General features: G+C 39.1%; 1 protein-coding gene across 22 annotated transcripts in view; it reads left to right on the top strand.

The window, feature by feature from the left end:
- The window catches only part of ESRRG (estrogen related receptor gamma), a 404,199-nt gene that overhangs the window by 260,882 nt on the left and 121,133 nt on the right, over window positions 1-22,184 (top strand). For all 22 annotated transcript variants that reach the window (XM_021269894.4, XM_072035520.1, XM_072035515.1 and 19 more), the window contains one exon: window positions 13,899-14,314. In XM_021269894.4, coding sequence (XP_021125569.1) covers window positions 13,899-14,314 — 416 coding nt within the window. The remainder of the gene's footprint in view (window positions 1-13,898; window positions 14,315-22,184) is intronic.

Below are 22,184 nucleotides of genomic sequence, written 5' to 3'. Positions count from 1 at the left end.
GTACCTCAGGACAATAATATATACCTGAAGTATTGCTTCTGTCCTACCTTGTTACAGGATAGCTTTCAAATCTAGGTAGTGTAATGTGCTTCTTAGTCTTTATAGCAACCTCTTGTTGTGTGGAATATACCTTAGACTATGCAGGGGTTGAAAAGTCTGAGGAAGGAATACCTTACCTAACTCTGAGTTGCAGCGTGTAACAAGTGAGAATAGCACTAGTGAAGGAACAGTGCTTTTTATTCATCTCATTTTCCTACTGCCTGTCCATCTGTCCACTGGAATGAGACACTTATCATGCTTCTCTGTTTTTTCCCTTTCAACTTAAGGAATTATGGAAGGAAAATTGAATTTTTTTTTGTCCCTTTATGACAGGTAGACTGGAGATTGTGGTCATTTGGATTAAAAACATATCTATCACCACAACCCGACAGGTTATTATTATGTCTTCTTTGAATGTATAAATTCCATCCCTACATGCTGAAAGTCTAAGAACGCCAACTTTTAATATAAATAATTATCCTAGTAGTGATGTACTGCATACTGTTGCCATATTTTTTCACTTCTCCAGCATTCTTGGCCTTATCACCCACAACATCAATCTTAGGCTCTCGTATTTAATAAAACCTGTAGGATAACAGTGCTGGTATGACATACAGCCAGCCAATCACAAATCATCATTTGCCTACCTCTTTTTTGTTGTCCTGTGGCAGGCGTTTCGGCTGGTGTTCCATTTTAGATCTGACTGTGTTTGGTTTGGCCATCCAGGAGAGATGAGCGTGGCCTCCTTCAAGCTGATCTCCACAAACACCCTTGGTTTATTAAGCATCCCTCTATGGGTAGTTAAGGTTTTGAGTATATTGGTGATATCTTGGTTGCTCATAACTTATTTTTTAGAGCTCAAGGCTATGAATTCTGTGAAGACAGAGTAACTTAGCATGGCTGCTGTCAGACCTGCTCACCTCCACAGAACCAGCTAAGGATTGGGCAAGTTTGATGTATGTTCAGGCAGGTGTTCAGGGAAGTGCAGGTGGCTATTTATTCCAGAACTTAGCCCTATCATGACACAAAATGTAAAGCTCAACATGGTAAAATTGTTGTTTAATGCACTCCCATTAACTGAGCAGGGCTGATACTCAATTTGCTGGGCAGCCTGAACTTGTACTGAAATGAGCAAGGCACAAGGCTTCTTAGGATCAAATGTGTGCGTTAGTTTAGTGGTGGAGTGCAGTGCTTTCTTCAGGCCAGTCTTTCTTGCATTGCTTACCCAAACACGGTAGGCTTAAGCAGAAGTTTTAGATTTACAAAGAATACATGTTTAATTAATACATGTTTTGTTTTTTTTTTTCCCTGCAACTCCCACCAAAACAGAAGGCAAAAGATATAAGAGTAGAAACTATATCAGGACTTTGTGAAAAACTCATTCTGCAAACTTGCTGGAGTCATGCAAACATTTGGAAAGTGAAAGCTGTTACTGCTAGTTCCTTCTTGACCTTTGCTGCATGTATCCAGAGGCAAATCTCTGACATGTAAAGCCAGTGGCATAAATAGGTTTGAATTACACATAGTAATATGTGAAGAACACGGAAGTGTGAAAATCCAAAGGTTTATTTATTTATTTGTAAAGTTCTGTAATCACACATTACAATCCAATACAGACTAGAAGGGACTTTAAGCTGCATAGATTTTTAGTTATGCAAAGTCTCTGATTTATCTCTGCATACAATGACTGGTCATCAGTAGCATACCCAGGTATTTGTTTTACTAATTTTTAATTTCCAGTGTCTCCAGAATCAAGATAGATCAACAAAGAAACAGTTGAAAGAAAGAGATTTTTTTTTTTTTTAAGTTTTCATTGGCAGATGTTAGGGGACAAAAAAAAGTGTAGAGACAGAAATGTGCATTAACAGGTAGGGCTCATATCACACAAATGCTTTAACATAAAAGGGATATAGGCTGCTATGCCCTCTGAGCCCTTCGATGTCAGTACGGTTTTTCTTGGTTGGAGGAGGTTACGGTATATCACCTGCACCTCGTGTATCAGAGTATCAGGACCTTAGACCCTCTGAATTCATAGTCTGGGCTGGGGAATAACACCATTAGCTAGTATAAATTTTCAGAGCTTCAGAGTCACCGGCTTTATTCCCCTGTACCCAAGCTTTTGACCCCACAGTGAATGGCAGATGTGCTGTACTTGGAACAAATTTGATTTTGTTTGTTACGTACTTTTCCCATTAAAATAACAAACCCAACACCATTTATAAAATTACCCAGATGACTTAAGCAATTTGTGAATCAAACAGTAATGCTGGAGGAGGAGACCTGCTCAGAATTCATGGTCAGCTTTGTAACTGACATCTCTGTTCACGGATGTTTGACAGCAGTTACAAATTTATAATCTTTTCTTTTGCCAAGACATTTTGTGCAGGTTACTCCTTCATCTAATGTGATAGTACTTCTTTTTGCACATTGCGGAATATTCTTATTCTATCAAAATATTTTTGTTCCTTTTTCTGTCTGCCTCTTCTATTTCAAATCCTTAAAAAAAATAATAAAAAAGCATACAAACCTTGGGCTATTTACAGCTACACACTGGTCACACATTACTCTGTGCTGGCTAAAGATGTTCTTGCCATGGGCTTTATTTTTGGGAAGACTACACACAAATCGGGGTTACTTTAACAGAAAAATAAACATTTTAAAGTAGGTGTAAGAACACATTTAGTTTAGGCATATTGAGCCTTAATGTAAGTTTCCCTTATCTACTTAAAAATAACAAAGGTCTAATTTCCAGAAGTTCAAGGCAAGTTCCTTTATTGGAAGTAAAAGTTCAGACTTCCAAGGTGTGTTTCCATCAAAGCCATGGGGCTTTCCAAAAAATGGAGGAATAATGCAAAATGGATTTGGATTCCCTAGAAGCTTTGTTCTGTTCCATGCCATGTTGTTGGCCTGTGGAGCATCACTCAGCAGCTCTTTCCCTTTCTGTGTCTCATTTTATCCCTGTGTAAGAGGGAGATAATGGTACACTGCACTACCTGGAAATGCAGTTTAAGGTCTGTGTTAAAATCAAAAACGTTGGATATAAATATCAAATGCTAGCACAATATTAGTAGTAGCAGTATTTGTCTAGGTCCCTTTTTTTTTTTTTTTTTTTCTTTTTTCTTTTTACAGTGTTTTCGAAAAGACCTGTTCAGGGAACTCGGTGATAACCGAGAAGCAAGCTGGGTCACCGCTAGCACCAGCAGACCCCTGTGTGCCTTTGCCATGGCGAGGGCCTGCTCTTCTACTCTCTTCCCAAGCAAAGTCCTACAAATCCTTTGAGGGATCTTTGTTGTCATAACACAGCTATGAGTGAAGTAATGCTGTGGCCCTTGGTGAAATACTGTCTTTCCTGAGATTGTTTTAAAGCACTTTGATATTTTTTCTCCCTAACTTTGTGGTGTCGTATGGACATTTGCATCTCATAATTTGAAGTGTTTTCACCCTGCAGAATCTAAACATTTCACTCCTAGTTTCCTTAGCAAAAATACAGTTTCAAGCTTTCGATCTGAGACCGTGACAAAGTGATTTTATACCCAGTACTGAAAGTGACTAAACTTGACAACAATTGTATTTTATGACAACCTCTGCTTTCATGTCCACAGCCTACTTTCCTGTCATCAGCTGTGTTTTTTTCCCCTTTTTCTCCCCTTCTTCTTGTCTCCCATCCCCCCTACGACTTTTCTCAAACAGGAGCAATTCTGTATCTCTGCACAGACTGGAAACAAATCCTTTTACCAGGAGTGCATTTTAATGGACAGCATGCTTCACTTAAGTCACCAGAACCTTAACTGTATAATATTCAATTTTTTACCAACCCAGAACCAAAGCTTTTTATTGAGAGCGATGTCCATAAGAGCAGTGGAAGAATTAGTATTACGGAACTAAACCAGATTAGGAGGGAATGTGAATTAGATTTGGTAACAGATGGTGCCGTGGAAATTAAAGGTGCTTTGCGAATGGAAGCGACAGCAGCTTGCCTCTTTTCCTCTCCTGTCTCTCTCCTTCATGCGCTTGATAGACGGGTATAAATCACAACAATCCTGTCTTGACAGCCAATTTCGAGAATTTGATCTGGTTAAAGACATGGCTTTCCTGCTCCACTCACTGAAACAGGCTGCTATTTTATTTTTATACAGCACCTTGTCATATTTAGGAAAGTGGAATCACCTGCCTCCCTTTAATGAAATTTTCTTTAATTACAGTTTTAGCTCTTTAGTGTTAATTACTTTTCCATTCAGCCTGAGTTCTCAGCCTGTCTCATAGGAGCATATTCCCCCCCCACCTCCCCACACTATTCACGCATATGCTTTCATTTTTCTAAAGATGCTTTTCATTGTTGGAAGTTGTTGTCAGATCCATTATAATTAGATCCTAATTATCAAAATCATCATTATTGTGTAGGAAGAGGGAGCATTGTAAACAACTCTTAAAGTTATAGGATCTTGTCTGAGAGAGGAGAAACCTTTCAGGATATATGTGAGTAATAAACGAGCAAACCAAAAAGCTTCTAAACACTCTGTTGGGGAGCGTGCAGAGGTCTGGAGAGCGAGTGCTGTCCTTGGAAGGAAGATCCACCTCGGTTCTCTTGCCACACCTGGTCTTCCAGGCTCTGATCTTTTCTGGAAAACGTGGGGCTAGGATAAATTTGCCCTGCTTCAGTTTGCTTACACAAATATCTGTCTTTGTACCTCTCTTTCAGATGTCCATATGTAAAAATCACTTTTCTGGTGCAGGTCAGGCCCAGGTTCTAGTTGCCTTAATACAATTATTTGCTGCCACAAATGCAAAAAAGTATAAGGGAAGAGACTGCTGTGATGCATGGTGATGGGGAGATTCTCCTGCTGTACGCTAAATCTTCAGAGTGAAAGAGAGAAATAATAGACTGTATTTAAAAAAAAAAAAAAAAATCTCTCAAAGCAAGAGAAGATCCTTAGAGCTGGCAACTAACAGTTGGTAGAAATAAAGCTTCCTACTGGCAGTCAAATCAAATGTAGTAACAACTCAACGACTCCCTGCTGCTAGCTGACAGCATGGTGTAACACACTGGGACAAACATTCACTTAAACACTGATTGCAGGAAAACGTCATTTTCCACCTCACCAAGTAGCTTTTTGGTCGCCTGTGTGTGAGGGATTTGAGGCTGGTGGCGTATGGCTGGGCCGCAGAGGGGCTGGGGGTGGAGAAGGATCGCGGGCTTCCGAACTTTTAGTCCTCAGGCTTCTAAGGCGCTCGCTCCCTGATACTATTTCTGGTATGTTCTTGCTAATCTCTTCTCCAATTTAACAGAGCTTGGCTAGCGAACTGTAATTCTTCTGTTAGAAATCCATGGAAGATCACTGAGGGAACTGGTAGGGAGACAGGTGCGTGGTGTGCACACCTATGCACTGCCATTTAGAGATGGAAGGAAATTGCTGATAGAAATTGTGAAAAATCTAATGATACAAACTTTGTCTCGAGTCTGAAGGCATTTTTGTCGTCTTTTTTCCTTTTGGGAAGTGATGAATGACAGCTATGTGTCTCTGATCTGTACTACTGGCTTTCTGATTGGTCCAAGTAACTGCTTTTGATGCTGTAATCATTTCAAAATAATCCCTCTTTAGAAAGCCTGTTATGTTCTTGAATAAATCTTTGCTTATTTTTGTAGTTTTGTATTTTTCTCCCTTGGAAGTAGCTGAATGTAGCATTTGATTTTCTTTTGCTACTTCAGCTGACTTCTCTTAATAAAAAAAGAATCCCCACAATTAATAATCAGATGACTCCGTGACACTTCTCCATGTCCTCTGGGGACTGGAGACATCAGGTGGACTCCACCTGATACCACGGGAGTATATCTTCAATAAAATGATGTTCCATCACTGAAAAATACCTGGCTTCTTAACCAGAGTTTTTGCTCTTTTCCAAGATGTGATTTGAATTAAAAGTGTTAGTCTGTAGTTTGAAAATAAAGCGTAATATAATCTTACTCTTCCTGATCAATATACTGATTTTCATATGATGAGGCTTGGCTGTCATTCTCATAGTCACATCACAGTCTTTCTGTTAAAACTGGGCATGCTAGTGGAGTTTGTACAGCTCTCCAGACTCTGAAGAGCTGACTCGTAGCAACAAAAATATGGAGCATTAGGCTAGAAGCCAGTAAACAAGAGAAGGTAAGTCTGAAATCCTGTATTCTAATGATACAGTTGTAACTACAGACAACAGCCCTGTTCAAACTGTTTAAAAAAAAAAAAAAAAAAAAAAGAGAGAGAAAAAAGAGAAACCTAAAATCAAGAAATCAAGTAGGAATATGAAGTATTTACTGAGGTTTAAGTTGTGTATATATAGAGCCGTAATATATATACAAAATACCACAATCATAATATAGATATGTTTATATATATATGTATGTTTGTATATATATATATATATACACACACACACACAAAATATACAAGGTTATACATTCCTTTTACGTAAAACTTTCAGGCATTCCAGAATGATTTTCATTTAAAGTGCTGTCTACTTCATGTGTGGCCTTCTATTGAATATTTGCATTTTTTTCAACTTTTTTTGGGGTGTATGTGTTTGAAAACTGATTCATCAAAGCATATAAAGAAACTATCTATGTCTACTTGAAACATGATATCTGTAGAATTAGGCAGGTCTTTTAAGTCTTCAGGAAATCTTCTGTGGTGGTGGTCTGTTAGTAGTAGTGTGTAATATAGCTAATAGGATATTTGTTGCTTACATGTGCAAACATAAAGGTCAAATTTGTGATTTTTCACATCAGCTTTATGTTTTGCTTCTTAGTTGTAATTTTTGTTGCTGTTGTTGTTTAGAAGTGCTGTAGTGCCATATATTGGATACACTGGACAACTGTATTACTGAGGGCTGGCACCTCACCGTGTCTGGTGTTTTGTCTCAAAGGTGAAGGTCGTTCCTTAGTAATTCTTCCCTGTTTACTTTTTGTTCCCCCCAAAAGTACCTGATGAAAAGAACAATCTCTCTGTAGTATGAAGAGACTTAAATTTTCTTGGCTATAAGTGCTTCAGCTTTTAAATTGAGAAGAGTTATGTTCCGGTCTGTCAAGCCATGGGATCTGTGTACTGCAGAGCTTGTGCATGTCCAAGGATACATTTAATTAAACCAGCATTAGTGCATCTATACAGACTTATTAAAACACTTAGTTTGTCTCAATAATATTGATTAAATAGCAGTAGTTTGTTTAATCTAAGTGTATTTGTGCTATTACTACATTACTTCCAAGTAATCAGGGTAATAGTCATCATCAGTGAAATATCACGTTAGTTATGAAGTAATGCCATAAGAATTGATTTAGACTTGGCAGGGAGGGAAGGCTTTCTGTCATGTGGTGCCAAGGTCTGATTTGGATTATTAGAATGAGAGTTTTAAACATAATTTCTATTCATATAAACAGTATGTGTTTTATAGGCTTATAGGTTATTCCATACTCTGAGTCTCCAGTATATCAAGGAACACCTCAGACAGTTAATTATGCAAAACATCATGTAAGTAATTACGCAGTATTATTATGCATTTAACAGTTTTATTGATTTGCCAGTTGCTCACTTACAGTATTTAGAGCTATAAACAAGAGATGCTCACCCTCAGTTGAAATAGGTCCAAGGAAATGAGCTAAAGATAAATGACACTAGTATGCATTGTTGCATCAGATGTAATCCTTAAATGTAGAAGCTGTCAACAGTGATAATTTGCAACACATTGGGGTATCTCAGGATCATTTCCTTCTTGTTAACAAAGTTTATCAACCAGGAAGCAGAGGGAATCAACTTGAAATAGAAAGGGAAGCAATAATGAATATTTATACAGGGTAGAGGAATGTTCTAAAATATTTCCCCCTCATTTCAGAGGGTCTGCAGGTGTTGAAAGTCAGTCACTTGAAAATTTTGATTTTTGAAAAATGGCATAGAAAACAAACTAAGTGCAGCCTCTCGGATTAGGTACAAATGCGAGGACTCGGATAATGGCTTGATTTGTTACACTATAAATGAATGTGCAGCAGTGTAGCCTTCCGCTGCCTTGTGTGTAGGAAGTGCTTTAGCAGAGCTTAGTGGGTTGCCTGCAGACCAATATAACTGTTGGGGAAGCCGGATCCTCTGTCACCAGTCATCAGCTAACTCAGGCCACTGCTGGTAGCAACGTGATGGCTTCAAGCATTGCTTCTTCTGTTCCGGCTGCTAGTGGCTATGACAGCTGCTCTGGAAAAAGTCATAGGCTTGCTTTGCTTTCCCTTGCCAAGCTGAAGTGGTAGAGGTTTCAAGAGAACATGAGCAAAAGAAGAAATTAAAGAAAATAATGAAACTTTAAAAATATATAGAAAACTACAGCTGTTCTGTTTTGAACAGAATAATCTCTACTACATGGTTATACATATGTGTTTATTAACAAAGATAAATATGTACTGACAGTTTTGTTTGTGCATGCACAGAACAAGATTAGCAATACTTTGCAATTAATGATCTCATCCACTAGGTTAACCAAGCAGACCTTGCAATATTTCTTATTAAAAGAAGAAATCCTTTCTTTTCCTTCCCCCAACTAAGCCAGTGCACCTTAATGCAATGATGATATGTTAGACCCAGCAGTTGTCAAAGCATCGTATTACTGTGATGCCATAATGACACCCTGTCTCTGTAAAGTAGTCATGTTTTCTCAAATCACACGTTGCACCGTTGATTTCTGACATGACACTTCATTCAGTCACTTTCCTTTTCTTCTGCATCTCCATTCTCTGACAATAGCAGCTGGTGCCCATTTTCCTACTAAGTGATTCACATTTTGCCACTTTACTAGAGTGCAATTAGCTGAAGCAGAAAAAAATGCTCAATGTAAAGCAGCTCAGCTGAGATTGTTACTCAGTCTTCAACAGGACATGGTGAAAGTCTTGAGGTGTCATGGGTATCAGTGCAAGAAACAATGCTTTCGTTTCTTTCCACGCTAATATCCTTTCTTCTTACATTTAGAGGCACAGGTATGGGGAATCACTGGAACGTGTCTCACTGCTCTCTATTGATTTTTGGTGCAGACGTGTGAAATGATACAAAAATAAGCGCTGTATTTGAGAGGAAATGTAGTCTTCATGGTCAAAGCAAAGAGCTGGGTTCCATTCCCGATTCTGCTATAGGCTTCCCATGTAATCTAGTCCAAGACTTTCTTTTATGCATAGGTTCTTGTAGCTAAAGGATGAGGATAACAAGTTAAGACGTTTTTGGTCTACACGCATGTGAGTTAGAGGAATGTGTTGGAGGAAAATCAGATGGATGGCACTGTTAATGTACAAAGCAGCTATGTGTGCATAATAACACCTGCCTTGCTGATGCTCCCACGTAGAAGCTGTCACTAAAAACGTCAACTGATAACAACCTATTCTGGCATTTATGGAAATAGAGCAATTCTCTTTTCAGGAAAAGAATTGAAAACTTTGTGTGCAGGTAAAAGGGGGCTTTTGTGTTGGTCTGTAATAAAGGTGTTCACTCTAATTATTCTGACTAATTACTACTCTCACTGAAGCCACCAGCGCAGCTCTGAAATAGCGAATGATGCTGTAAGAAGAGCTTTTCATTCTTGAAAAGCAAACATGAAATGTGCTCACAGATTATGAAGTATCTGCTTGTTTTTTTGACCTCCTTTAGGTATTGATAACAAGGGAGATGAGGGAAAAATAATTTTCTGAACCAATTGTATGCGTGAATTGAATATAAAAACCTTCTCACGGCTTGAATAGGAAGGCTTTCTTTTTTAAAGCCATATGTTGTAATCAGATGTGGTTAATTTTTGCACTCTATTTGTATATTGATACTGATTTAGCCAGTGTCAGCGCTGTCAATATCATTAGCAATGTGGCAGGTAGATGGAAATACGAATGTGATTGCATTAATAAATTCTTAATATATTCAACCTTTCATAAGCACATAGCATACAATTTATTCTGTATTGTTTAAGACCATTTTAAAGCAGTTGTTGTATTTTGAAGCGCTCTGTCATTGTACCTTTCTGCCAGCAGTGACTGGTTTGGGGTCATAGTCATAAGAAGAAGTTGTGAGGTAAATTTACTACAGATATGAAGAGTTGTGCTATATATTACCTATTTCTAGCAACTTGCAGCACCCTGCGTAGTTTCTTCTGTGTTTGGGCACGGAAATGCTTCTAGAGCCAGTTAGCTACTTTCCCTGTAGTTACTGAAAGGAAAGTTTACCCGAGAACTCCAAGTAGTTAGCAAATTTACGTGAGAGTAACCCACCACAAATGGTGGTGCCTTTCATTTGACTTAAAATATAGTAAAGAGAAAAAAAAAAAACAACCCCACCAAGGCTTTAAAATAAATACTGTACGTTTTTATATGACACATGTTATTTCTATTCATAAACCTTAACTAAATTTAGATTTTTATTAATCCAATGTGACCTAAAAATTTTGCATTAACAGCACAATGTGGAATTGGGCTTATTCTCTTTGAATGCAGATAAAGCCATCATTTTGAAAATAGCTCTTTCTGACAAAAAGGTGTTCTTTTGAAATAAAGTCTTATTCACTACATTCCTCTTAGAGTTAATGTGAATTTTAGTGCCTCTAATTTTAGATTGAAGTGAGGTCTAGAATAAAACCCACCGGCTGACAATTGAATTTATAGATAGTTGTGAATATTTCAGGCTTGAATAATAGAGCTGTAGAATTTCAGACACAGAGAGGAAGAGAGAATTAAGCTCCAACTGTAGTTTTAGACTATAATGCAATGGTGTCTAGGAATTCTTCAGTGGAACGAGCTAAGTAGTAATTAGGAGGGAACTGAGGGAGGGATTTTACAGAGATCTAGCTTAGGCATTATTCCAAATGTTCAGCATGATAATTTGCTGGTGGTCCCACCTGCCATCCGCGTAAGATGGCTCTTGAATTCCTTTCCTTCAGATGCGGCACAGTGGCAAAGGAATGGGAGCAGTAGGTGCATGGTGCCCACCCACAGCTTGTACACAGCCCTCACCCTGGTTCCCCTTCTTTGAGGGGGGGGGAAGGTTGAAAAGTTTCTTTTCTCAGAACCAGGGGCCGTTGTTTTCTTTTTTCCACGGAATGGTTAATGTTTTAACTGAATTTGTGCTTTGCCAGTACGTACGAATCCGGTTTGTGCTGTTTAAGCCGTGACCAAAAGCAGCTGTATCTCGGTTAGCACTAGAAACTGCAGCTTCAGAAGCATCAGCAAACTGGCTTCAGCCTAAGCAACGCTGCTGATCAGGTTTTCATGCATGCAGAACTGCAGTTGTGTTTTGGTTCTGACCGCTTGGAGTGGGAGATGGCTGCTATAGCACTGGCTAAAACAACATGCGTTTCGACAACTAATTAATTGCAAATGATTTTTCTGGGAAGGGAAGGGTGATGTTAGAGCTCATTATTGAAAAAAATAATGATCTCAAAAAAAAAAAAAAATCTCAAAGACCGAAAAAAAGTCAGCAGTGGGAGGTTTAGAGACAAGTGTGCCATCAAGCTGGGTACAATAGATGGTAGGTAATGGACCCCTATTGCTTTATTTTGAGACTTAATCTAAGGAGTTTAAAAAGAACGGAGACAAAAAGAAAACCAGGTACCTGTTTATTCAATAAAAGGATCTCAGTTAGTGTGTAGAAAAATAATATAAAAAATAAGTAGGTGGAATGTGAAAGTTGATTGATATTTTTAGTCATGGCTGTATAAAATTCAGTGTCAAAAAAAGAGGAGAGAGACAGTGCGACACCATGTTTTAGTACCCTAATAACTTCTAACTCTAGTCTAAGATCATAATGTATGTGAGAGCGGTCCAGTAATTATAAGGTAATAAGTGGAGTGGTGGTGTAAGTGCTCTAAATTAAAAGGAATTCGCAGAGCTGCTGTAAGTCAGTGCCGACCCGCTTTCTTTCAAATGTTGACTTGAGAAAAGTGCTTAGCCCAGAGTGCAAGTAGAGAGACAAGAGAGAGCTATCTATTAATTACAGCACTCATTAACAGTGACGGCTACAAGGCAGCAGATGCAGAAGAAAAGGCACACGCAACTGCAGGCTGGCAAGGGGATTTCCCCCCCTCCAGTTCTTGAGGAAAGGACAACACAAGCAGGTGGTCCAGTGTAATAAGATATTTTCACAGCTTTAACCTTCCGATTTCCTTGGTTTATTTGCTGACACCAGATAGCATGTTCCTTCCACCTTCTCAAATAAGTACTGATTTTAAGTTTGGAGGGTAGGATTTCTGTACACCAATCTGGCCATTTCCCAAATTTACACATAGTTATTTTCAACAGCATTTGACAGTAAAATTTGCAACAGTTGGAAGGTCCTAAATTAGACCAATGGGCACTGATTTTAGGGTAGATCTTACCCTAAGCAGATACTTGAAATGAAAGGTCAGGCTTTGATCTTGGTTACCCTCACTGGAAAAGAAGCCAGCTCTCTGTACTTCTGTCTGTTTTCCATTGGTGAATTTGATTCCAGAGCTTGAAGTAGAATTTTTTAGATTGATAGATAGATACTTTTATATAAATGTTTGTGTATGTATATTATTTAACATGTTAAAAAGGTGAATAAGTGACAAGATCTTAAAACTGACTTGAGAAAGTTACTTTAAGTCAGATTGTCTTGACTCACGTTCTTGCTTTGAAAATATTCATCTATAGCTCCAGGTGATGGCCTTATGGAGTTGCATTTCTACTGAAAATATTTCTAGAGAGATGCTCATAACTGTCAGCATCTCAGTACTTTGCCAGCTTCAGAGGGTACTGTCAGGAAAATGCTAGGTAGGCCATTTGGAACCGTGGTCTCATAATCACAGCAGTAGAAAATGAAGATAGCGTCATATTCACAGCTTTCTGATTATTATGTTTGTTCTTTATTTGTCCTAAAATGCGTTTATAAGTAACATTGAACTTGGGGACGGAATAGACAAGGGAGTTTTTTTTCTTCCTCTAGATAGCACTAGATCAAATGTTTTATTATTGTTTCAGATACATAATTCTGAAAAGGTGAGAACTGAGAAGTAAGACAGAATCTCACCTTCTGAAAGACAAAAGTTGTATCTAAAATTCCTTCTAATACATTTTTTTAATCCAAGAATGAAACGCGTAAAATGTCAGATCCTATAGAGCTGCAGATATATGGGATACTGGCATAGTTATTACTGGTTAGTCTGAGGATAATGGCTAGAAAGTAATTGCAGCCAGAGCTGATGAATCATCTCACTTAGATTTTGTGAAAATGGAGTCCAGCCTTAATTATTTGTTAGAGTCCCCAGTTGATGTGCTGCTCAGTTACTAAATAGCTATATATATATATAATAAAGCAATATTAATAAAGACAAAGAAAAGCTTGTGGAAGACTTGCTCTCCAATATCAGTTGAACAGATGATGGATACGCGTTTTATTGAAGTGTGCTGACAAATATTAAATACAGCTGAGAACATTTATGTGATCAAACCTGGAAATACTTGTTCCTGATAATGATAGAATTTACGGGGGGTCGGGGGGGAAAGGCACTAATGGAAAAAGGAAGAAATGTAATAGTGTGATAATCTAATAGTATATTTGAAGTTTGTGACTCATGGATGACAAGTTCAGAATTTAGATCTGATTTGAAGTTGACACATAGACTAGAGGGCAGGTAGAGGGGACAACAGACGGGTTTGGTCTCTTTAAAGTTTTTGTTTACTGCCTGTCTGTAGCTTTGACAAAGCTCTGTCATGCCCTTATGCTGATTACCTTCATGTAGAACAAGAGGTATTGACTAATGAATGAATGATGTGCAGTCCCTAACCCTTCCAGAGCAGCCGGAAAGAGCATTGTCTTTAATACACAGATTCTTCTTTCTCTCTCTCCCCACTACAGGCTTCTCTGCAGAATGTCAAGCAAAGATCGACACATTGATTCTAACTGTTCGTCGTACATCAAGACGGAGCCGTCGAGCCCTGCCTCTCTGACGGACAGCATCAACCACCACAGCCCTGGTGGCTCCTCAGACGCCAGCGGGAGCTACAGTTCCACCATGAATGGACATCAGAACGGGCTAGACTCACCTCCCCTCTACCCTTCGGCCACAGGGCTTGGGGGCAACGGGCCAGTCAGGAAACGGTATGATGACTGCTCCAGTACCATTGCTGAAGATTCACAGACCAAGTGTGAATATATGCTGAACTCGATGCCCAAAAGACTGTGTTTGGTGTGTGGTGACATTGCATCAGGGTACCACTACGGAGTGGCTTCCTGTGAGGCCTGCAAGGCTTTCTTCAAGAGGACAATTCAAGGTTGGTAATTCTATAAACTTCTTTCTTTTGTTCAAAGTGAAATAGTACAATCCTTGACTAAATGCTGTTAAAACTTCAAACTGTACCTTTTCGTTCTTTATAGTATTTGGTCCTACAGATGCTACTCATGAAAAAGCAGCTTTGGGGTTCAGTGTGAGTTCTTTATGTCGTGTTAAGATCACAATTACATTTATTTTGATTATCATAGAATGATTTGGTTTGGAAGGGACCTTAAAGAGCAGCTAATTCCAACACCCCTGCCATGGGTAGGGACACCTGCCCATAGACCAGGCTGCCCAAAGCCCCATCCAACGTGGCCTTGAACGATTCCAGGGATGGGGCATCCACAGCCTCTCTGTACAACACGTTCCAGTGCCTCAGCATGCTCTGAGTAGAGAATTTCTTCCTTATATCTGCCAGTTCCCTCAGGACCCACAGATTCATCCCATCATGTCCACGAACTTGTGCACCTTCTGATTCCTAAGATGGTCTCAAACCTAATCCTCTCCTATGGTGGGTGGCCCTTGATTCTCCCAGTCCCTGCCTTTGCCTTCTGTGGCTTGGACTATGTGGTTAGAGCTCTTGCTGGCAAAGACTGAGGCAAAAAGAATTGAGTACCTCAGCCTTCTCCATATCCTGGATAACCAGGTTTCATGTTTCCTTCTGGAGAGGGCCCACAGTTTCCCTAGTCTTCCTTTTATCACTGACGTGCTTCTAGAAGCATTTCTTGCTGCTCTTGATGTCCCTGGCCAAATTTATTTCTAAAAGGACACTATCTTTCCTAACCTGATCCCTGGTTGCTCAGACAATTTCTCTGTATTCCTCCCAGGCTACCTTTGGGCTTCCCTTTTGTGTTTGAGTTTACACAGGAACTCCTTGTTCAACCATGCAGGCCTCTTGGCGTTTTTGTCTCACTTCCTCTTTGTTGGGATGCATCGCTCTGCAGCTCGGAGGAGGTGATCCTTCAATGTTAACCATCTCTCGTGGGCCCCTCTTCCACTTAGGGGTTTGTCCCATGGTACTCTGCCAAGGAGATCCTTGAAGAAGCCAAAGTCTGCTCTCAAGTCCAGGGTAGTGAGCTTACTGAGAACCCTCCCTGCTGCCCTCAAGATCCTAAACTTCATCATTTCATGGTCACTGCAGCTAAGGCTGCCCTTGAGCTTCACGTTCCCTACCAGCCCCTCGTTGTCAGTGAGAGCGAGGTCTAGCATAGCACCTCTCCTCCTGGGCTCCTCTGTCACTTGCAGTTGTCATCAGTGCACTCCTGAAACCTCCTGGGTTGCCTGTATCCTGGTGCTTTGTCCCTCTACAGATACTGGGTTGGTTGAAGGCCCCCATGAGGGTCAAGGCTTGTAAATGTGAGGCTGATTCTATCTGTCTGTCTGTAGAGGATCTCATCAGCTCATTCTTCCTGGTCAGGTGTCTTGTAATAGACTCCAGCTATATTGTCCCGGTCTCTGCCCTCCCTTTAGTTCTGACCCATACATGCTCTGTCAGCTCCTCATCCATCCCTAGGCAGGGCTCCATGCACACTGACATAGAGGGCAACGCCTCCTCCTTGTTTCCCCTGCCTGTCCTTCCTGAAGAGCCTGTATCCTTCCATTCCAACACTCCAGTCACAGGAGCCATCCCACCACATCTCTGTAATGCCAGTGAGGTCACAACTTTGCAGGTATGCATACATTTCTTAACTCCTCTTGTTTATTCCCCATGCTACGTACATTTGCGTAGAGGCATTTAAAGTTGGACCCCTGATGAAGATGCCTTACTGCCTGGAGTGGCTGGAATTTCCTTGTGCTGCTCTGCAGGTGCTCTCCTGCTGACCCATGACCTTCATCCAAGTTCTGGGCATCTATTGCTGACACTGGCATCAAACTGGGAGGAGTTGGGTGAACAGAGATTCTCTTCCCCCAGCAACTTTAAAGTCCACTTTAACAGCTTGGCAAGCCTGTGACCAAAGATGCTTGTTCCCTTCTCTGGCAGGTTTCTCAAAGCAGTCATGGTCTGTCAAAAATAGAAGAACAGTGGAGCTATCCAGTGCACATTGTTCATTTTTTCTGTATGAGTTCCTCATGTATTCTCATAAATGCTGCCAAAAAAAAAGATTATTTTCAAAGGTTTTCATGAATACCTCTTGAGCACACCTTGTGGCGCATACAGATGGTGCTTAGGTTTTGTTCCTAGCTAAATCACAACCATACTTAAACTGTTACAAAAAAGTTTGTTTATGGCAATGCACTAGTAAATTTCAAAAAGGGTACAAAATGTACTGCTGTAGTATTTTGTGCATTTCAGTATATCAGTAAGTGTCCTTTCGGCCATATCACATACTGTGGCCTTAAAAGTTCACCAAATACCTCTAAGATCGTATTTTAAGGAGAGTAAGTTGGCAGCTTTTGGTCTCTGTCCAGTACTTTATATTACTAATCTGTTCTTGATACATGTTACAAATATGCCACATATTTTGTCATGAATTAGTATGAATGGGATAAATGGTCATGCAAATTGTTCTAGCTACAGAACCAATGGAGACAAAATAACCTTCTACTTTCATTTAGGTATCATCCTTTCAAGTAAAATTGAAGGTGTTTTATTTAAAGAACATGAGGCCAAGCTTGGCCTGTACAGGAATATAGTGTCACATTAAATTAAATTCCAACTTCAGAGACTAAAATTAGGTTCCTAAGTCCAAATTTAAGCTCCTCAATAAAACCTGCTTGATTTTCATAGGTGTTGAGCACCTGGAATTCTCAGGAAAGTGAAGGCAGTGTGGCGGTATGCTTTTCTTATTAGAAATGAGTTGTACTAAGGAGAGTAAAGTTATCTTCAGTTTGTAATTTCATGTAGCCCCAAATTTGAAACAGTCAGTCCAAGTTTTTTAAATAAGTACTTCTGTATTTCATATAAAATTAATAAAGGAAATCAATGTTTTTCTTTAATTTAGCAATTGCTAAGAGTTGTTTTAATTTGTCAATAAAAATATTCATTTTATTCCCCTTAATTAATTGTTGTAAATGTAGAAAATGTTTAATCTTAGGGGATTTGGGCCTTCTATCAGCATGAAATAACCCATTTTGTGATGGCTGTATAGCCACTAAAAAGAAACACTGGAGTTCAGTGCTTGTAATGGGGCTGAAAGTTACAGAGTTTGCAATCAGTAAATAAACATAACTTCAGAGATTCCTGGTGGTGTAGGTTCATAAGTTAAATGAATGCATGTGCAGAAACGATATGTTCATTTCAAGTCTGTTTTTGAAAAAGTCAAAAACTAATTTAAAAAAAAAAAAGAGTAGCTGATTTCACTTGACCTTCAAGAACATTTTCAGGAAAACTCCAAAAATGTTCTAGTGAAACAACTTGTATTTCTGTCTGCTAAACTTCAAGTGGCAACTTCAACTAGAAACTTTGATTTTATAAATGGTATTTAATTGCTGTGTAATAGCTATCCTACAGAACTGAATTAATGCACAATTATTTTAGTCATATTCTGAGCATTAAAAAATGCGACAAAACCTTTAACTGAATGAAGTATTGACTTCTGGCAGTAATAGATAGCTTGCAATTTTACACCACACCGCAGACAGCAAGCTTCTGGGCATGGAAGCACAAGACAGAGACGTCATTCTCTGGATTAGCAACCTGGACTTGGCCACACAGCTCAAGTTAGAACTGGCAGCTGCGCAAAAAGTCTCAGTAGGGCTAGAGCACTAGCTGCATCAGCAGGTGACGGTGCTGTAAAGACCAAAAAAAAAAAAATGCAATGAGGCAAACACAGGCATTGAATGGAAAAGCAATAATGAAGAAACTAAGAATAGGAACAATGTTACCATCGTAATGTCATGGTAGCTTCTTCAGTAATGGTGCTGACTCAGCTGTCACACAGGTTTGAGAGTTTTCAGATACCATCCGAAATAACAGAAGCTGCTTGCTTTGAATCCTACTTACGATGGTGAACCATCGTTTGTGGTAGGTGACGAGGTATACAAGAAAAAGCTACTCGTTATGTTTTGAATATTCTACCTTTTGAGCTTGCATGAAGAAGAATTCCCCTGAGCCTTGTTTTGTGTAAACGACAGAATTTAGTCTGTGTTCCTGTTCCTAGAGGTCAGTCTCCCCTGCTTTTTCCCTTCCTGGTTCATCTCACGTTCTTGTTCTGCTTGTATTTAAAACAGGTTGATAACTGAGTAAGTGCAAACAAGAAAACAGGATAAAAAGAAAGGAGAGAAATTTATAAATACAGAAGAGTAGAGCAGAGTAAAGAGAGAATCAAATGTTGTAACTATTCTTATGCAAGAATAGCTTATCTTAGCTAAAAGAGTTGATTATTTGAAATCCTAATGCTTTACTTGTGATGGGTAATTTATTGTAGATACAGTGAAAAAGAATGTATTTGATTTACCAAACCTTTTTTGCTTTAGCACAGACTTGTAGAACTGAAGTGCAACTTCTGTTGAGGTCATTGGCAAAACTGCCCTGGCTTCTGGGAGAGCAAGGCTGTGCTGACAAAGTTAGACTGTGAAGCAAATCTGTGTTCACGTCAGGCCTGGTGTCCTTTCCACTAAGTCAATGGGATTCTTTCCATTCTTTCCATTTCAAAGAAGCCTTTTCAGATCTCAGTAGGTGCAAGCCACAGGCAGCTGTTCAGAGAGCCAGCACAGTGTCTGTGCACCAGTGACATCTTATGTAAGACTGAAGTGAAGTAGTCGAAGTAGTACATCGCGGGATACCTAGTAGCCCCTTATAAGAAGTGCTTTTCACTCTAGTTTGGACTATACACGTATTTTTAAGCGTAATGAAGATTCTAAGTACTTTTAGACTAGATAGCAATCTAGTCTAAAAATGTCCATTCCTGACTGATGCTTTTCTCCTCTTCTCCTTTGTGCCTCTTGCAATGCCTGGTAATTTTTTTTCAAAGTAAAAGTAAATGAGCCCTCCCTTGAATTACAAGAGAGGTTTTTTATATTCTGAATGTAGTTTTTTTTTTGTTTGTTTTGTTTTGTTTTTTAACATAGCACACAAATACTGAAATTTGGTGCTGTGGTAAAGAATGTATGGGTTATGATAAAAATTGATAAGAAATCAATAAAAACAAGAAATTACTTGGTTTAAAACAACAACAAACAAAAAATCCCAGCTGAGTATACAAAGTCATTGTCGTCCTAGGTCATAGCAGAATGTAATGATGCTTTGCCCCCTCTTGTGACATATGGGACTGAGAGAACTGGATGTCCTCTGCTCAGCCTCATACTCAGCTGCAGCTCTGTTTGCTTCTGGGATAATTTACATGATGGCTGATTGCAAATGTCTCTCAGAAACATACACAGCCAAAATCTCCCCAAAAGTGGCTTAGCATCAGGGACAGTAGAAAATAGCAAGAACTAAAAATAGTTGCAGAGCCATTGATTTTTAGGGTCTCTCCACAGTTTTTGCTGTGTGCTGTATTATCTTGAAAACTCCAAGCTTTCATTTAAAAGAAAAAAAAAAAAAAAAAGGATTTTCAGTTGTCCTCTGTGCTGAACATAAGAGTCTGCAGCCAGCTGTCTTGCACTTACTATATATTTTGAAGTGAATATTTAGTGTAAATACATTTCTCATCATTTTTATTTGCTCAGTTATCATAAAGGCTAGTAAGTACATATTTTGCATTAATAATATGTAATTACTCAGTGCTTTACTTAAATGTTCCTGTAAGTGGATGGAAAGGGTACTTTTGCTTTCAGTATAAGGATGATGGGAGTTAATTTAAAAACAGCTTGCTATTTTGTTTTAGTTTAGCCTTTTTCTCTCTAAAATAATAGCCTCCATTGAGACAACTTTCTTCCAGCTCTTAAGGATTATTGTCTTTGGACTATTCAGTATTATTGTCTTCAAACTAGCATGAAAAGGCAGTGTGAAAAGCCCTTGGTATTGATATATTGCCTTCTTGGTAAGAAGATGATGTTGCAAAAGTGTCACAGCTTTTTTTTTTTCCCCCCTTGGACACTGCTTGAATTTACTCCACAAAAGCTAAAATATTTCACTAGTCCTCGTATTTCCAGGGCCTTGGTTCTTTTGTTTATTTTTCAGGGAAAACTGGTTGAACATTATTGAGACAGCAGTCTTCCATTTATACACAGAGTGGGTAAAGCACGGGTGGTAAGAAGCCCTACTACAGTTGTACCCTCAGTCTTATTTTAGAGCTTTATGCCCGAGAGTCAGTGCCTGTTGGTATCTCCTAACACTAACAAGACATGTTCTATCCTGGAAATACTTGTCTTTTGGTCACCTCACCATTATGTGAACTAGATCAAATCTGCCATTTCATTTTATGCTGATTACCTAAAAGTCTTCAGCTCTACAGTTCTGCCATAAGGTAGTTCCTGTGGTCTTCAAAGCCTGCCCATGCTAGGAGCTAGATAAAGCAGTTCCTGTCTAGGAGTGCTTTGTTCACCTTTTTGATTATCTGAGTTGCTTTTAATCTCTTTAGTGTTCAGGTTTTTCAACCCTCTTTACAATGTTTACCTGTGTTTATCTGTAAATCTGCAAACACTTTACAGTAAATATGCTAGTAATATGTTAGTTGTTTTTTTTTTTTTAATCAGGAAGTTTTAATCAGGGAAGTTAGACCTAGCTATGTAAATTCAGATAAACTGACATTTCAAATGAGCAGCATAAAGTTTGATTCAAAGTTGCAAATGACCAAAGTGGCTTCCGAAGGTTAATTTACATCTCTCAAAGCTGACTCCTGTAATAATTCTGCACATCGTTTTTGTGGAGGAAATGAAAGCAAATTAAGCAAGACTTTATGGCTTTTCAGCATCTTTACTGGTAGCTAAGGTTAGTTTTTATAGAAAGGTAGGGTGGAGGCTTGCATCTGAGTGCAATAGTCTGTGGACCTTGGCTCTGGTGCAAAGATGGCAGCCCTCCAGTGAACCTAACACTAAATGTCACCTGAATCCATCATTACCTGATTAAATCATTTGCCTTCCTTATATAAGTAAAAGTCTGTGCATCAGCATTTCTTTCAAAGAATATTTTAAGCAAGCAGTGATAGATCTTCCCTTTCCCTCTGATTTCTCTGTGCATATGGGCCTAGCAAACTAGCAAACTTGACTAGCAAACGAGCAAACTTGACTAGCAAACTAGCAAGCAAGTACTTCCAACACATCTTTTCATCCTATCATAATGCCACTGTGTAACTATGGCAGCCAAACAAGATGAGACAATAAAATATAAACACACGGAAACCTGAGAACCGAAGAGACAGAAGTATACAGATGGCCCTATCCTTTTTACTGTCTCTGCTTTCCTTATGGCCTGGTGCGTTATATGCTGTATTTAGATTATTAGGGAATAAGAGTGAGGATCCTGATCTGTGCATGGCTATTTCAAATACATCAGAAATCCTCAGAGAGATGTGGTTGATGAATAATAATGGGTATGATGCTATGTATCATTGCCATGAATCTCTATTTGTTACAAACAAACTTCTGAAAGCTTCCAGCCCAAACTATGAGGCTCTGTCTAGGTTGAAACTAAATGCATGTGAGGTCTCAGCTAGCAAGCAATTTATTTTAGTACTACTATAGCTTTTTTTCCCCAAACTGCTGTGAAAGTGCTTTTTAAAAACTAGAGATTGAGATGTTCTCTTTGTTCATAGGCAAACAATGGCAGTTTTCCATGTTACCTTGGAAAGTTATATAGAATTGGCCTAGGTATAATATCAGCAGGGACGAAATTCAGGCTGTTCAGTCTTTCTCAGTTGGACAACTCTTCAGTGGCTCCCAGGTGGCAGGGAATCAGTTCTGGAGAAAGGCAGGTTGGGTGGACAGGTGTTCAGGCTGTGGATTCCTTCTTAAGAGAACCTAAATTCCCTTGACTTCTGTTGAAA

Source organism: Anas platyrhynchos, chromosome 3 (genome assembly GCF_047663525.1).
Source record: "Anas platyrhynchos isolate ZD024472 breed Pekin duck chromosome 3, IASCAAS_PekinDuck_T2T, whole genome shotgun sequence".
Lineage (NCBI taxonomy): Eukaryota > Metazoa > Chordata > Aves > Anseriformes > Anatidae > Anas > Anas platyrhynchos.
The sequence above is the reverse complement of the archived record's forward strand: the minus strand, read 5'-3'. Positions and strand labels throughout refer to the sequence as shown.